Source organism: Danio rerio, chromosome 2 (genome assembly GCF_052040795.2).
Source record: "Danio rerio strain M-AB ecotype USA chromosome 2, GRCz13ab, whole genome shotgun sequence".
Classification (NCBI taxonomy): Eukaryota; Metazoa; Chordata; class Actinopteri; order Cypriniformes; family Danionidae; genus Danio; species Danio rerio.
Window position 1 is genome coordinate 27,802,445 of NC_141022.1, and position 18,575 is coordinate 27,821,019.

The 18,575-nt window shown below is 35.3% G+C and overlaps 1 protein-coding gene across 5 annotated transcripts in view; it reads left to right on the plus strand.

The window, feature by feature from the left end:
* kcnh2a (potassium voltage-gated channel, subfamily H (eag-related), member 2a) overlaps positions 1 to 18,575 on the plus strand; it is a 100,623-nt gene that overhangs the window by 70,111 nt on the left and 11,937 nt on the right. For 2 of the 5 annotated variants that reach the window (XM_087239783.1, XM_087239785.1), the window contains 7 exons: positions 8,882 to 9,304; positions 12,364 to 12,769; positions 14,436 to 14,635; positions 14,764 to 15,016; positions 16,156 to 16,349; positions 16,429 to 16,549; positions 16,624 to 16,878. In XM_087239783.1, coding sequence (XP_087095909.1) covers positions 8,882 to 9,304; positions 12,364 to 12,769; positions 14,436 to 14,635; positions 14,764 to 15,016; positions 16,156 to 16,349; positions 16,429 to 16,549; positions 16,624 to 16,878 — 1,852 coding nt within the window. 5 annotated transcript variants of the gene reach the window in all.

Consider the following 18,575-nt stretch of genomic DNA (forward strand, 5'->3'; position numbering starts at 1 on the left):
AAAATAGCCTTCTGGGATGGAACTGCAATGAAGCTGCTCCAGTTAACCATAAAACGCTGTTCTCTTCACTGGCTCTTTGATCTCTGATTCAACAGATGATTCACAGCTTTGATCGAAAGCCAAGACATCTAATAGCTTACAAAGAGCAGTAAGATCAATATACTTATAACTTATCAAGTGTATACTATACACTTATCATAACTTGCCACATTGGGAGAGACGCATGTTGAGATGTTTTTTTAAATTTTGTTCACAATGAAATCTATAGGCATCTGCATTAACTATTTAAATAGTTAATTTTGTATTTAATAAAATAATAATTAAAAATATTCATTCATTCATTTTCTTGGCAGCTTAGTCACTTTATTAATCTGGGGTCGCCACAGCGGAATGAACCGCCAACTTATCCAGCAAGTTTTTACGCAGCGGATGCCCTTCCAGCCACAACCCATGTCTGGGAAACATCCACACACACACTACGGACAATTTAGCCTTCCCAATTCACCTGTACCACATGTCTTTGGACTGTGGGGGAAACCAGAGCACCAGCAGAAAACCCACGCGAAGGCAGGGAGAACATGCAAACTCCACACAGAAACTGTCACGACTGTCAGTGACCACCTGAGGGCGCTGCAGTTCAAAAAGACTCAGAAGGAACTACAGCATCCCAAAAAGACTACAAATCCATACATACCACACGCATATACGGAACACATACACTGATTGTATTCACAGCTGTCTCCGTTTTCTGTTGATAATCTGGACTATATATTCCATCATGCCACCACTGTTTGTCATCGCGTCGTTGTCTTTCTTGTCTCCAGTCCTAGTAAGTCTTGCATACCAAGTTTCTTGTTCTTGATCTTGTTCTTGTATTTTGCCAAAGTCTAGTTCGTGTTTATTTGTCTTAGTTTCTTGTTTTGTTGTTTATTTGTTACTTTGCACTTTGGTATTTTGGATTTTTGGTCACTTCACTGCACTATTTATCATTAAAATCCAAGTGGTGCTCGCTGCAGAGCCATTTGAGCAGAGCTGAGCTCCAGCGAGGGGGAGCATGAGCTCTCGCTCTGCCTCCTGTAAGCTGTTTTAATGCGTACACCAACCCCACCCCTAACCCTACCCCCAGTGACATCACTCGTAGAAGAAGTGCAAAAAAGGTGGAGCTCAAGCTCCCCCTCGCTGGAGCTCAGCTCGCCCAAATGGCTCTGCAGCGAGCACCCTCTCTTAAAATCTGCACTTGGATCCGCAACCTTTTGTTCCCGTTTTTGTTATTGTTTTGATCACGCTAAACATGAAAGAAACACCAACTGAGCCAAGGTTCGAACGAGTGACCCAGTGACCTTCTTGCTGTGAGGCGACAGCACTACCTACTGCGCCACTGCCTCGCCCTAATTAAAAAATATACATTTTATTAATCTATATTAATTTTTTATTTTTTTTGTAAATTTATGGATAGATATTTTTAACCAGTGCATTACATGATGTTTTCCAACACATGTGATGCACTGAATAAAGATTAATAATATAATATTTTGGTTGGCCTAATTAGAAATTCATTTGTAACATTGTGTTTTTATCATTTTGCCATTAAAATAACACTTCCTTATTCTCTATGTCCATGTTTTATGTGATAACACACAAATATTGTAACGTCAGGGAGTGACACCAACAACAGAAGTTTGGATTCACGTGCAGGTTTATTAGAATTGTCAGGCAAGCAGTGGTCAATACCGGCAAACAGATGTATGAGGGCAATCCAGAGTCGAAGTCAAAACAACAGGCAGTTGGTCAGAGGCAGGCAGCAAACAGCATTAAATAAATAAACAAGGCAAAGGATCAAAAACATGGCAAAGACAGACAAAGGAAACGCGTTGTAATGTCACTGTGACAGATAACAAGACTCGGCAACATGTGTGTGGAAAAGAGGGGTTTAAATAGTCCAAATAATCATTGTGTGGGTGGTTACAGCTGTGAGAGTTCAGTCTATGACAAGGTTCAGGTGGTGAATGCAATCAAGTTAGGTGAATGAGCATGGGTGTCAGGGAGAAGTGCATGTATGAAAATGTAGTCCAGGAAAAGGCGGAAGTGTAGTTCTAAGTGTGTGTTTGTGTGTGAGTGTTTACAAGCGACATCTGGTGGTTGTTCGCTGGTGAACATGACATATATATGTGTTATATACATATCTATTCATTTACTAGGTGATCTAAAAACTTTTGTAATATCATTGCACTTTCTGTTGGCAATCAAGAGTAGAAAAAAAGTGTTTATACAACCTCCCTGTAGTTCTTAGTGAAGCATCTTTCATTGTCTTGTAAATCACTAGATAAAAGTATCTGAATGTATCTGATAATGCAAAATTAGTGAATGTCAACAAGAGGACAAGGAAGGCTTACAATTATTTTATTATATAAAACATTCATTTAAGATATTCGATTTATTTCTGTTTCAGTTCCACATTTTTAAATATATCAAGTTAAACTAAGTGGAAATGTAAAAATAACTGTCAACAAGATATCATTAATTCATTCATTAATTTGATAATTCACTTAGGTCTTGGATTTAGTTAACTAAAATAACCCTGCCTCTGTATCTTTATAAGTCTTGTCGTCGATCCCAGTTGTTAGAGCAACAATTATTAACTTGACTTGTAGGTAGTTGATCATTTGAAAAAGAGGAAGAAGGTAGATTTTTCTGATGAATCATCTGTTGAACTGCATCCCAACTATCACAAATACTGCAGAAGACCTATTGGAACCCGTTGGACCCAAGATTCTCTAGAAATCAGTCAAGTTTGGTGAAGGAAAAATCATGGTTTGAGGTTGCATTCAATATAGGGGTGTGCGTACATTGACAGCCTGAGGTATCAAGACATTTGTGCTGTCTATTACATCACAAACCACAGAAGAGGGCAAATTTTTCAGCAGGATAGCGCTCTTCCTCCTACTTCAGCCTCCACATCAAACTTCCTGAAAGCAAATAAAGTCAAGGTGCCCTGGGATTGGCCAGCCCAGTCACCAGACATAAACATTATTGAGCATGTCTGGGTTAAGATGGAGAAGGCATTGAGGATGAATCCAAAGAATCTTGCTGAACTCTAGGAGTCCTGCAAGAATGCTTTCTTTGCCATCCCAGATGACTTTATGAATAAGTTATTTGAGTCATTGCAGGGATGTATGGATGCAGTCCTCCAAGATTATAGGAGTCTTACATAATATTAATTCCTTTTTCCGCTGCACCATGCCTTTATAATCTATACTGTACATTACGTTGAATGACAAGACTTTTGTCTGAGCAAAGTCAGACCTTACTGTCTTTATTAAATAATTAAAAATCAGGCATGATCATATTTTATTTTGGTAAAATAAGTGGCCTTTGCCTTTCATATAAGCAACTTTTGATACTAAATGATTGACTAGTAGTCAAGTTATTTTTTGTTCCTAAAACTTGGACAAGCGACAAGATTTTTGTCAGGTACACTACCTGACTATTAATTATGAATTAATGACTATTCCACTGTTAATCCCACTATGTTGCTTAAACTTAAAGTTTCAAAAAATACAATGTTTGTTAGTAGAGATCTGATGCATTATTGTCAACATTTTCTGCCAATTTTTGGTTCAAGAGATTGTGTTTTCTTGTCGTCGTTTCTCTCTCTCTCTCTCTCACTCTCTCTCTCTCACACTCTCCCTCTCTCTCTCTCACTCATTCTGTATGTATTTAAGTGACTGTCAGCTCGTCTGAATCAGGGCAACACCAGAGAGCTTCAAAAAGGGCTTTACCTCAAAACTTTCCTACTTTTGTGTGCAATATTTTAGACCGACTGTTGCAACCAAAGTATAGTAATAGATGGACTACAGGATGTGGACAATAAACTGCCAATATATAGGCAAAACTCAAAAGATCAGTGAAGACAATGGTGAATTGTGAGGTGAGCATTTCCATCACTCACCCTTCAGCAGACATGATAGAGGAGTCAGCAAATCTGACACTGGAGCCGTGAGCTTTGCTAGTGGATCATGATTGTGTCCCTGGTGCTGAAATCAGTGAACAAGCTCCTCCAGTCCTGTGCTCCATCTGTTCAGCCTCAGACTTCAGTTCAGGCACAAATGCCCTGCAAAGAAGGCTCCAAGAGCCTCCGCTTTTGGGACAGGAACAGTTGCATTATTCGCCAAGAGAGCAAAGAGGTAAGAGTTGACAAAGACTTTCTGAGATTTTGAGAAGGTTTATTTTATTTTATTTTACTTTATTAAAAACAATATTGTTAAATATATATTTACTTTATTTACTTTTTGTTTTAATTTTACTGCAGAACGAAACAATTTAGAAATATTTACTTTGGCCGTATTTTTATTTTTTTTCAATCTAATGGAAAGAAAGCATCAAAATGACACTTTTATGTGTGTGTGCGTGTGTGTTATTGTTGTTTGGGACACATTATCAGTTTGTGTCTAATTAATTCAAATACAATACATATTTTTAAAGTCATAAATTTCTACTACAAGGGGCACTTTAAATGCATAACACTTCACAGTTTTATTCATATTTGTATTCTAAAGGTTTTTTCTGTATAACGGAGTGATTAAAGAGATACACAAATTACTTTGACTTTAAAAAAATGTAAGAACTATTGGTAAAAATAAAAAAAGATACAGTAAAAATCTATTACATGTCTAACAATAATTTCCTTAATCTATAGAGTAAATAACCAAATACTGACTTTCCCAGAATTCTCTGCATGACACTTTAATTATATTTTGTTTTATCCCTTTCTTACATGACTATATCCATTTTTAGTTTAATCTTTTTAATAGTGCCGTGTGTTAATGTGAGATAAGCCTTGTCCCTTCCCCACCTGCTTTTGGTTGTGTTTTTGTCTGTGTATCAAACATACTGTACAATGTAGATGTTAGTACTTCACAACATATGTACAAATTAATGAAATATGGTAGTTTACTGTAAATTCAAGTATCTCTTTTATGCTTTGTACTGTATTTTAACTGTAGATCTCTGGCACAGCTGCCTTTACAGTAAATTTGACAGATTTGGTTTTACAGTATAAAAGTATGATTATAATTTCATCATTAAATACTAAGAAAACAGAAGAAATGGTATTTGACCCAAAGTATATTGGTGACCACCGTTGAGTGGTTGTACATGACCATCCTAATTCTCAGTCAGAGACCTATATGTACTTGGCCATTTATATTGACATTTCTTTTACATGGAAAACACACATAGAGGGGCTTTGTTGTTATTTACACCAGAGATGGTATTTTTATGGAGTTAACAAGAAGTTCATGATGTTGTTTTATAAAGCTGTTCTTGAAAGCATTGTCACGTATGATATCACAGTGTGGGTTGGTAATCTGTAGAGTATAATCTAAGTTGATGCATTTCTTAAAGCCAGGATTGAAAATTGTTGGGCATTAAATGAGGTTTGTGAGATTTGTGTTCCTAATCAGGTGGAAAGGATTCTGAATGTTTCAACTGATTTTTTATTTATTTATTTTTTTTTCACATTATGAACTACTTCCCTCTGGTAAGAGATATAGAGTCCCTAAGTGTAAAGGTTGAACCGATACGAGAAAACCTTTGTACACATTTCTTTGGGTTTATTTAACAAGAGTTTATCTTAATTAGCATTATAATTATTGTAACCATTTTATTTTGTTCTTATTGTTTGTTTTTATGGAATGTCTGCAGCAATATGGTGATGTCCATAAGAAGTTTCCTGTCAAAAACAATAAAGTTTACCACTACTACTAATGTTCAGATTTGCTACCTGTTACTTGCAAGTAAAATTACTGCATATTTCATCAAATAATTTAAACAAATATATTTATATTTATACACAACATTCAAAAACTTGTAATACTCAAATCATTAACAGACCTTAACATAATCAATCAACTGGTGTTTAACAAGCATTTTTGAAAACTTTTAGTTATTTTTTAAACCTTATTCACCTCAGTGCCTTGGCTTAATGACTGAGCGCTGAGGCGAGTAATAGATGGAAACTACACCAGGCTTTTCATAGATTTTTAACCCAGATACCAAAATAGAGGCATGAATTAAACATAATTAATCTGGAAGCTAACTGTGATTTTGATTTTATGAGCTGTTTAGTGCTGGCGGTATCTGTGAGGACAAGTGTCAGCGGTACGAGGTCTTTTGATTATGAAAATGGCCTGACTTGAATTACCATAAACAAATTAAGTCCAGAAGATCTGTTTTTTCTCCCAATTGCTTTTGAGTCGCAGCTGCAGATGCCTTTTTTTCATCTTAATGGTACATAATGAGCAAGAGAACAATTAGATTAACATAAATGAATTATGTTTCACCTGTCTTTGGAAGATGAAGATGTAGAAAAAATAAATCAGATGGACACAAGCAAAACATTGGTATTGTATAATAAATATATAAACATGTCTGAAAAGATGACACCTTTTTGTTATTTCATGCATCATAAGTGCAACATTCACATTGTAATTTTGAAGGAAATGTCAAAAATAGTTTGAAGAATAAAAAAACAGAGAAATGGATTTTATACACACACACACACACACACACACACACACACACACACACACACACACACACACAAATATATATTATTGTTTTATTACAAATATTATGGCTTAAATATTATGTAGTTGTTTGCATTTATGCATGTATTGTATGTTTAGTAGAATAATTAATGGTAACGATTGCTAATACGAGTAAAACTCTCTTACTGGAGCTCTGAGATTAAAAACTAAACGCTGGTCTCCTCTTTAGGGCCCTGGAAAGAAATAATGAGCTGAAGTTTGCAGCCCCAGAGTGTGTTTACAAAAGAAAAGCATGAATGTTCTCCCTGCAGTGATGTGTATTCAGCGAATCTCAGACTAAACACGGCTTCATTATTTCACCCACACTGAGTTACAGCCCACTCATCTCCTGTCAGAAACATATGATAATATTTCTGTCCTGCAGCGAGCTTTTGGTAATGGTTTCTTTAAATACATGGGCAGAAAAGATTGGATGGGGCTCTAGTGTAACTGGACAGGCTGTGAAATGTGCTCATGCTATAAATTGGCAAAAAAACATATATTTTTTGCATATATTTGACAGGACAGTAGAAGTGAAGTTACAGAGAGATTGGGAAGGATTGGAAAAGGTCCACAAGCTGGGATTCGGACTCAGGATATCTAGATGGTGTTGCGCTATATGTTGGCACACTAACCACTGGGCTTTGGTGCCGATAAATTGGCTAAATTTAATTTGCTAACGCCTAATTTTAAAGAATTAGTTCACCCAAAAATGAAAATTCTGAATTCTGCGTTGTGTCAGACCCCTCGAACCTTTGGTCATCTTCAGAACGTATTAAAATAGTTTAGATAAAATCTGAGAGCTTCCTCCCACTTCCATAGACATCAACTGACCAATAAGTTCAAATTCCAGAAAAGGGGCCAAAGACATTGTCAAACATTCCTTGTGACAGTGGTTCAATCGTAATCATACAAAGCTCAAAGAACATTTTTGTGGGCCCAAAAACTGTAAAGGATTTTTTTTCCTATGACTCCTTGAACCACTAAAGCCACATGGGGGTCAATTTTAATGCACCATGTTTGCACTAAGCACAAAGTCTAAAGCACACAGCACAAAAGCACTAATAGTAAGCTCAAATCCACTTTTGCTATTTTCAGGGCGAGAAAAATGGTCTGTGCACCGGGCGCATGGTCTTTAAGGGTAGTGCTTATTCTCCTAATGATTAAGGGTATGTTTTGGACATAACATGCATCAAACCAGTCTCATCTCCCATTCCCTGTAAGGGACAGTTGCGTCTCATCATGGCATTTGCTTATGGAAAACCGGAAAACCTTTAGCGGAAAAATGGTTAAAGACAATCGGTGCAAAGTTAAAGGTCATCTACTGAAAAAGCTTCTTCCATTTGGCCTCGTCTTTTCAACCGTGAATTCTGGAAATGTTGGTGGACATGTTTGCCTCAAGACATCCATTATATATTTAATTTAGTCATTTTGTTGGTCAAGTACAAAGATTTGTTTCAAAACAAATTCAGTTCTAATTTTACAGGAAATGGACAATAAATTATATCCAAACACACTTCCTATTCCTATGAACCATGTGGTGATGCATACTGTGATAATAATAATACATTTTATTGACAGTGCACACGCTACAAGGCATACAGGGCAAATAGTAAAAACAATAAAAACCACGAACAAAAAATACAAACATTAAAATTCAATAATTAAATTGAAAAAAATAATCCATCCAAGTTAAAATGAACGGTAAAAAGGGGAGTCTTAAGAAGTTTCTTAAAACAGAGAAACGGCATTCCTGATGCTGACAGGTAGACCATTCCATAGCTTTGGCCCATGGTACGAAAAACCTCTATCACCCATGGTCTTTATTGTACATCTCTTAAGCCTGACAGGTGAACAAATCTAAACAAAAATAATAAAAACAAATATAAATATGCACATAATGAATTTTACTAAAAATATTTATAATATTAAATACATGTAAATGGACATGAATAAACTGGCGCCAATAGAGATTGATTCCATCAAAGCCCCTTTTGGTTAAGAAGGCATTGTCGGAGGTTTTTATATTTATGTAGACAAAATACTCTTTTTTTTTTTTTTACATTTTAATCATTTAATTCTTTATATTTAAAGATATTTGTGTACTGCTGTGTATTTAATAAAGATAAAAAACCCAACTTTTACTGTCTGAGTGATTCTTTATTTAGAAGTTCAGCAGCATTTACTTCAATCACGATGATCACATGATTAATAAAGCACTCCACTATCTAAACGCTCATAACTCATCTAAAATTCTGTCAGTACCTCTGATTGTGAAGTCTTTTCCTCCTCAGGTTCTGTCTCTGGGTGCAGATGTCCTTCCTGAGTATAAGCTCCAGGCTCCCCGCATCCACAAATGGACTATCTTACACTACAGCCCATTCAAGGCGGTCTGGGACTGGGTTATCCTGCTGCTGGTCATCTACACGGCCATCTTCACTCCTTATTCGGCTGCGTTCCTGCTTAGCGATGAGGAAGAAGAAGTCATTCAGCGCTGTGGATACTCCTGCAGTACACTCAATGTGGTGGACCTCATTGTAGACATCATGTTTGTAGTGGACATTGTGATTAACTTTCGTACAACCTACGTGAACAGTAATGATGAAGTGGTCAGTCAGCCCGGCCGGATCGCCGTCCACTATTTTAAAGGCTGGTTCCTCATTGACATGGTTGCTGCCATTCCCTTCGACTTGCTCATTTACCGCTCTGAAGAAGAGGTGAGAGAGTTTTCAACAATCACTGTAGAACACGTTTCTTAAAGGGATGGTTCACCTAAAGATAATAATTTACTTCCTTTTTACTCACACTCAGGTGGCTCCAAACCTTTTCTTTATTCTGTTGAACACAAAAGAATATATTTTGAAGAATGTTGGAAACCTGTAACCATTGACTTTCATAGTAGGAAAAAACAAATACTATGGAAGTCAATAGTTACAGGTTTTTATCATTTTTCAGACTATCTTCTTTTGTGTTCAACAGAAGAAAGAAACTGATAAAGGTTTGAAACAAGCAAAGGGTGAGGAAATCAGGATAGAATTATACATTTTGGGTGAACTATCCCTTTAATACTTTGGTCACTTTTTGTAATACATAGTTATCCTGAACAACTTTTGTATTTACACTGAAGTTGTAGTTAAAATAAGTTGCTTGTTCTCACAGTTACAATTTTCTATGTACTGTAGTAACTGGCACATACTGTTGTGCACTATAAAGGGGATTCAAGATAAACATACTCTTTAAATGTGCTTTCTGATAGGGTGGATGAAGTCTGTGGTCATATATGAAACAGTTTATCCAAAAATTTGAATTTACAGTAAATTATAAGTAGGTAGTGCTGTCGTCTCATAGCAAGGGTGCTGGTTCGAGCCTCGGCCGGGTCAGTTGGCATTTCTGTGTGGAGTTTGCATGTGCCCCGTGTTTGCGTGGGTTTCCTCCGGGTGCTCCGGTTTCCCCCACAAGTCCAAAGACATGCGGTACAGGAGAATTGGGTAAGCCAAATTGTCCAATGTGTGTGTATGTGTGAGAATAAGTGTATATGGGTTTCCCAGTAATGGGTTGCAGCTGGAATGGCATCCGCTACGTAAAACGTATGTTGGATAAGTTGGCGGTTCATTCCGCTGTGGCGACCCCAGATTAATAAAGATACTAAGCCGAAAAGAAAATGAATAAATTAATTTATCACAATGAGGCCATTGAAGAAGTACCAAACTTTTTCTTTACTAGAAAATTAAAGATTTTTATCTTAATTAGTGGTTGGTGATTTAACAATACAAGTCAATGGTTGCCCATTTTTGAGATTAAAAATAAACATGTTAAAATGAAAAAATGAAGTTAATAAATATAAATAATGTGAAACAATTGGTCAGAGTAAAAAATTGAATCAAGTGACAGGAAGCGTCATTTACAATAAGAAATGAGAAACTTTATCAGAATGGAGTCATGCCTGTGAGAGAAACTTCAATCAGAGGTAAGAACTGTTTTGGCAAAAACATACATCCTCGCTCTCTTCACCTCATGTCTGAACTGACATCGTCAAGTGACAAGAAGCTCACAGTCTCTACACTTGTGTTTACACCAAGATCTGTTCATAAGACTTCAGTTTATCATTAGTAGCCATTTATTGATTTGAATTTGTTTACATCTATTTATTTCACACCTCAAAAACAGGTGACCATTGACTTGCAATCAGAAAAAAAAATGATTTTTTAAGGATTAAGTTCACTTATATCTTTAATGGCCTGAAGGTCAGTAAATTAACTGTAAATGTTCATTTTTGGATGAACTGTCCTTTTAATGTCATGTGCTGTTACTGCCACAGCACTAACTGTCTGTCATTAGATTTCATAAACTGCTTCACCAAGCTCAGTGGCTGTGGTTGTGATTCAAACTAAATGCTTCTGATTATTTTAAAAACAGATGGAGTGCTTGACATTTCACGCCCTATCTGGAGAGTATGTCAACACATTAATTGAAAGGACTTCAGGGGGGCCTTTTATTCATCATGGTTGCAGGAAATATTCCTTTGAGATTTTCATCCATACCGACATGATAGCATCATGCATTTGCTGCAGATTTTTCAGCATCCATTATGTGAATCTTCTATTCCAGCACAGCACAGAACTGATGAGCCACAAACTAAAAAATGTGACATTTGGCTATATTAAACCAAACGCTGTGAGTTCCTCATTTTCAATCCCAAGCTCATCGGTGTAATCTAATCTTGTTGTCATCTCTTTTCTACCATTTTTCATGAGCAGAAGCATCCATGAATGTTTAGTTGGAACATAGTTGTGTTAAAACTGAGTTCAAACTCTGAGTGAGTGCTCTGCTGATGCATTTAGCCCCAGGTGTAAATACAACTCATTCTTCCCCTCTCTGGTGCTCAGCTTGAACTGTTGCAGATTGTCTCAATCATGTCTATGAGTTGCTGCTGTGTGACTGGTTAACTATATATATTTTAATTGATTGTGTACCTAATGAAGTGGTCAGTAAATGTATTTCAGTATAACATCGCTGTAGAAACAAACTACTATTAAATTTAGTATTGTATTGTGTCAGATTTTAAACTTTACAGGGTTAAAATGAGAACGTAAACATACAACATTAAGTTTGTAACAAGTCCAGTACATCACGTTTGGTAAGACTTCACATTACCAGTACATGGAGTTATGGCTTGCGCCAATCAAATCACTTTAACTACAACATGAATCACATGACTTCATGTGTGAGTAATGGCGACTTGTTAGTACATGTTTGTTAATTACTATATTGACACTTTCATTTTAGCCTAACAGTTATTCACTGTCTAGAATGTGTTTACATTGATAAACAATAGAATAGTGTTCTGTCTACTGCATAATGACCAGTTTAAATACAGGAGTTCATGAGCAGATATGAAGTTAATGATAATGTGCCCCTTCAAGTAAAGTTATGCCATAAAGATACATTAACAGCTTATGTTGGTTACATTTAGCTTAAACTAAATTGTTGACTAATACATTATTGTATTTGTTCTTGATCAGCACAATACTTAAATCACTGTTAGTTCATAATAAAGTAAGATTTAGATTACATATTAATACATCATTATTCAAGTACCTTTATTGTTAAGTGTTATTGATAAATGGTTCACATTTTAGACCACATAGACTGCTATTGTGCCCACTCTGGAAACAGTTTTGAAAAAGTGATAAAAGAAATGCACCCTAGCAACTGTAATAACTGCTGCCGGTCAACTTACAACCTTTTAATTTTACATTTTTTGATGTGTTAATAGACCACGACATCCACAACTCTGATTGGCCTGCTGAAAACAGCTCGGTTGCTGCGATTGGTGCGTGTGGCACGCAAACTTGACCGCTACTCTGAGTATGGAGCTGCTGTTCTCTTTCTGCTCATGTGTACCTTTGCTCTGATCGCCCATTGGCTGGCCTGCATCTGGTATGCGATTGGGAACGTGGAGAGAAGCGGCCCGTCTCGAATCGGTTGGCTTAATTCTTTGGGTGATCAGCTGGGAAAGCCATATAATTCATCAGTACGTGGATCAGGACCCTCTATTAAAGATAAATATGTCACTGCCCTGTACTTCACCTTCAGCAGCCTCACCAGCGTGGGCTTTGGAAACGTCTCCCCAAACACAAACTCAGAGAAGATCTTCTCCATCTGTGTGATGCTCATCGGAGGTTAGTGCTGCTAAGTGCATATTCATATCCTAGAATGATGTCAGTGAGATTGGACAGTTATCAGTTGAAACAATAATATTATAAAATACTTTCAGAACAAAAGAATAGCTGTTTCTATATTAATACATTGAAGTTATTCATATACATTATAGTCTGACATTCAGTTTCACAGACACGATCCTTCAAAAAATATTCTAATAGGCTGATTTAGAGCTCAACATTTAAATGTTGTGCTGTGTTAACTATTTTAAGTAAATTGAATGACTAGAATGCTCAGAAGAACAGCATTAATTTTAAATTACATTATTATTATATATAATTTAGTGTATCCTTGTTGAAAAAGTATATGTTTTTAATAGGTAGTTAATATAATATAATATAATATAATATAATATAATATAATATAATATAATATAATATAATATAATATAATATAATATAATATAATATAATATAATGTAATATAATATAATATAATATAATATAATATAATATATTATAATATAAAAGTGAAACTTTGTTTGGCTTTGTTTACTTGCTTGTCAGTAATATTTTGACATAAATAAATACAAATATAAATAAATATAAAGACATTATACATGAAATCTCATAGCTCATGAGCTATGACTCATATTAACTAAAATTCATAAATAATATTAATTTCAGAATGATTCACCATCATGTGTGGATCATGTAAAATCATGTGAAAAAAGTGACTGAACGTCTGTCATTTGTTTTGGTTCTTTTAACTCGCCCAAGGCCAGTTTAGCCAACTATATTTCAGCTCCCCAGGTTGACAGCGTATTTCACTCATTCAGTCATAAAGGCTCTTAAAGCATGCGTCCGTGACCGAAATGTGACCTCTGGTGGACAGTAGGAGACACCTAATTGAGACGAAGATTCAGAGTTTCACATGAAGTTATTAATTAGCAAATAATATAAATATTATTTGGTTAAACTCTAATAATAGAGTCCTAACAACATGCTACGTGACGAGATTTGCAGTGATAAGCAATTTGTCTCTCTGCACCAGACAAAACACGATGTGGTAAGGTTTATGATCTAATTAATACATATCAAACCTCTTTAACATTATTAAATGTACATGCTGAATCACTGATATGTGTTGTTTGATATGTGTTGTTGAGTTACAGCTCTGAAATTAAAATTTCAAACGGTTTATTTTATTTTCAAGATCTGAGGTGAACTATCTGGTGCTGGTTCAGTAGTATGGCAATAAATGTTATGTAAAATGTCATTCAACTCACATTATTAGGCTTTAACACTGAATAAAGCACTAGGTGTACCTGAGGTGATTGTTGTCATAAGTTCTGTTGTTTTCTAAAATATCAAATTGAGGTGTTGATTAGGAAAATAACTTCTTTTAATAAGGAAAATATTTAATGTACCGCTGCTTTTATTTAGAACACGATTTAAATTAGCCTTTAGGCTTGGTTGTCAGGCAAACTCCTATTGGTCCTCAATCTGGCAACCTGTGCTTGCTTGTGTTTTGATCCAGGAATGCAATACCTAGTTCAACCACTGGGTGTCAAACTTACATACTGCACCTTAAATTAAAAAAAATGCCCCTGATATCTTCATCTTTAATCAATTTGAGTCAAATGAAACATTTTCTTTGTTGTCTTTGTTGTTGTTTTCTTCACAGCGCTAATGTATGCCAGCATATTTGGAAATGTGTCCGCCATCATCCAGAGACTATACTCTGGCACTGCGCGTTACCACACTCAGATGCTGCGGGTTCGAGAGTTTATCCGTTTCCATCAGATCCCCAACCCACTTCGGCAAAGACTAGAGGAGTATTTCCAGCATGCTTGGTCCTACACCAATGGCATTGACATGAATGCTGTGAGTCACAGAGCCACATTCACAAACACCTGGGCGGATGCTATTCATTCCACTCTGCTTATTTTTGCAAACACTAAGCATAACATAGCATCATTTATCACATCAACCTGTGTTTTATCTCTCTGCAGGTGCTGAAGGGTTTTCCTGAGTGCTTACAGGCTGACATCTGTTTGCATCTGAATCGTACACTGCTGCAGAGCTGTAAAGCTTTCAAGGGTTCCTCCAAAGGCTGCTTGCGTGCTCTGGCTATGAAGTTTAAGACTACTCACGCTCCTCCAGGAGACACCTTGGTCCATGCTGGAGATGTGATTTCAGCGCTATACTTCATATCTCGGGGCTCCATCGAGATTTTAAAGGGAGATGTAGTTGTGGCTATTTTAGGTAAAGGAGATTTTGGGTTGATTTTATTGTAATTATATCTGGATGTCAGGGCATTTTCAAACTTTTTGATGTCCCTAACCCTTACCCAGACACTCCCCACCCAATAATAATCTAATCAGAGATGTTTGGTATGTACTGTAGTTGCAAAGATATTCAGATGGAAATCTGATATAGCATATATGATCATATCAACCGTATGTAACATTATCGATGAATGTGTATGTACAGTGGTCAGCATGATTGAGTATTAAACAAAACAGATGTATTAAACAGATATATTTATTAAAATAATATTTTAGTCACCAAATATATTTAGAAACTGAAAGATATTACAATAAATTTCAAGCAAAGTATTACAAAAAAATACAACCTACAAAATTTCAACAAAATTTTTAAAAATTTTTTTTTGCTCCTTTTATTTTTTTCTCTTTTTAAATTTTTATTTAATATAATTAAATTAATAATTTCTATAACATATAATTTTGGTTGTACTAGTTTGTGGACCATTATTGTAAGTTATTACGTTTGATAAGCTCTATAATTGGCTTCAGTACTGACTAATGTATATGCACAAATAGAATATTTTGTCTAGCTACCTATTAAATATATGAATTTAAAAGATAGATTTGTGAGGGATGTACTCAGGGACGGACTTTTTTAATACTTAAAAATTTTCACATTTTTTTTCTCTTAATTGAATGCTTTTTTTTTTTTACCTTCATACTTAATGACTATTTATGGGGTTCAGGGTCAAATATAAGTTTCATATTTATAACAAAGTATCAAAATTTTGATATATTTACCAAATTTCAGATCTCTTTATGGGTAGTATGGGCGTTAAAATTCAAGTGTAACTCTTCTTTTATTTACAATTATGCGTTTAATGGTGTTTCAAACCTCAAGTTTTCCTTGTGTGGCTCCATCTTGTGGACATTTTGCTATTTTCTTTTCTGTCATGTTCATGTTTTTTTAATGGCATGCAGCGCCACCTGCTGTTGATTTCAAATATTTTCACATTTCTAATGCTGTATTCACAATAACACGTTACATACTAACATATTCCTGAATAACTTCCATACCATGTCCATACTATCTGACATAATTTAGGCATTAAATGTCTTTTGGTCTATATTTTTCAGGCAAGAATGATATATTTGGAGAGCCCATTAACTCATATGCTCGTCCTGGAAAGTCAAGTGCAGATGTGAGAGCACTTACGTACTGTGACCTGCACAAAATCCACAGAGATGATGTCCTGGAGGTCTTGGAAATGTATCCAGAGTTCTCTGACTACTTTTGGAGCAATCTGGAAATCACTTTTAATTTGAGAGACGTAAGCTTACATGTTTTTCTAGCTTTATGACACATTTACATTGTGGGATTTTGAGCAGTTGTGTTTTTCTCCTCAACAGACTAACACTAAAGCTGGGTCAATGAGCAGTGACCCTGATGATTCGGACAATGGCGGTCTGGACCATCACACACGCAGAGCAAAGTTGTTCTTTCAATCTAAAAGAAACTCCATCTCTCGTGGTAAACAGTGTGTGAGAGTTAATATATTTGTCCAGATCCTCTGTTTTCATCACTAATGGAGTTCCTCTTAAAAGCAGATACAGAGAGAGCAGAAGACAGGCTCAACAGGATGACTTTCAGAACACAGACTTCAGGAAAACAGCATGAGAACAGACAAACTGCTCATCGCAGCTCAGACATCTTTGCCTCACAGTCAAGCAGCGATGAAGAGGAAGAGACTCAACGACCCTCTGTGATGGTGGACTGCTCTCAGAGCCATATCAATAGCGTTAGCAATGCTAACAGGGACAAGGACCACAACAGCAGTAACTCGTTCAATGCACTCTCAGGTAGGACTCTGGTTCTGATGGTAAAATTTGATAAAAATTGACAGATCTATAATCAAAACTTTGGGGCTTTTAAACCAAAGGAACTTTTCACACAGTTCCTAGAACTATTGTAGAAAAGTATTAGCTTTTTGGTATATTTTAACTAAATTAGCTTCTACTTTAGAATAGGGTCTAATTCAGCACATTATTAACTACAATGATGAATCTGTATGTTGATTGGGAGAATGGTTGCCGTACCAAACACTAGCATTGTATTATAAATGTGTATATGTTTTAGGATAATAACACTCAGAATGCTCACAAAAACATACGTTTGTTTAACTTTCATATCAAAATACTCATGACACACAATAATATTACAGTTTAGAACACAGCATCCAACATCCTCTAGTTCAATAACTAATAAAAGGGAAAGAATTAAAAGGAATGACATAACTAGATTAACGTTTACATGGGCTAAATATTTTGATTCTCACTATCAAGTTGTTGCAAACCAATTGGATTTTTCTTTATTTTCAAAAGACAAATTAAAATATTGTAATGAATGAATGATGTTTTTGACAAAATAAATCCAAGTCTTTTAAATAGCTTGATGAGTAAATCTCAGATGTTTTACTCACCCATAAATGCACATACAAAGAGCTCTTTTAACATTATAAACGAGAAGCTCAAGCTTGTCTGATGCACAATTACAAAGCATTCTCATGTCAAACATGTGCCTTTGAGCTTTTTTCTTACCATATTTGCTTTGCTGCATATGTATATGTGTTAATTCAAATTTAAATAAAAGTCTGAATGAAAGCCTAAACTAAATTAAGCAATCATGTCTCTTTAGAAGACTTCAGTTAAGCCACTTAAGGCATCTGGATTCTTAAAATCTTCAAAATTTACTTAAAATATTTTTAATTTTATGTTTAAATGAAGATAAATTAATTAAATGAACACCTCATTGGTTTATAATGGCATGAGGGTGAGTAATTGATTATCATTTATGACTGAACTAAACCTTTAAAAAATACACAAAAAGCTGAATTTTGTCTAGGAATTAGTAGCACCACTAAAAAAATGTAAAATAATTAAATTATTATATTATATAAATAAAATGTTTTAAGTCATATTTATAGTCACAATTTTCCAAACCAATTAACTGTTAGCCATTATGACAAAAACATTTGCCTGATTTGTCAACAGTTACAAACAGATGTGTATCAAAATATACATATATCAAAAGATTATTTCATGAACTTCTGTTATGATTTATGTTGTATATCCACTTAAATGTAAGCCAATTTTTTTTTGTAAAAAAAAAAAAAAAAAAAAAAACTGTTGTAATGCCCTACAGGACTGAGAATGTATTTCCTAAATATTTCAGGTTACTTTAATGATATTTTCGTGGTGCTTAATACTTCAAAGTCTAAATAAATTATATAAAATTATATAATAAAAGATGCACTCACCAGCCACTTTATTAGGTACACTTTACTAGTATCAGGTTGAACCCTCTTTTGCCTTTAGAACTGCTTTAATTCTTCATAGCATAGATTCAACAAGATACTGGAAATCTACCTCAGAGATTTTGCTCCTTATTGACATGATAGAATCAAGCAGATGCTGCAGATTTGTCGACTGAACATCCATGATGCGAATCTCCCGTTCCACCACATCCCAAAGGTGCTCTATTGGATTGAGATCTGGTG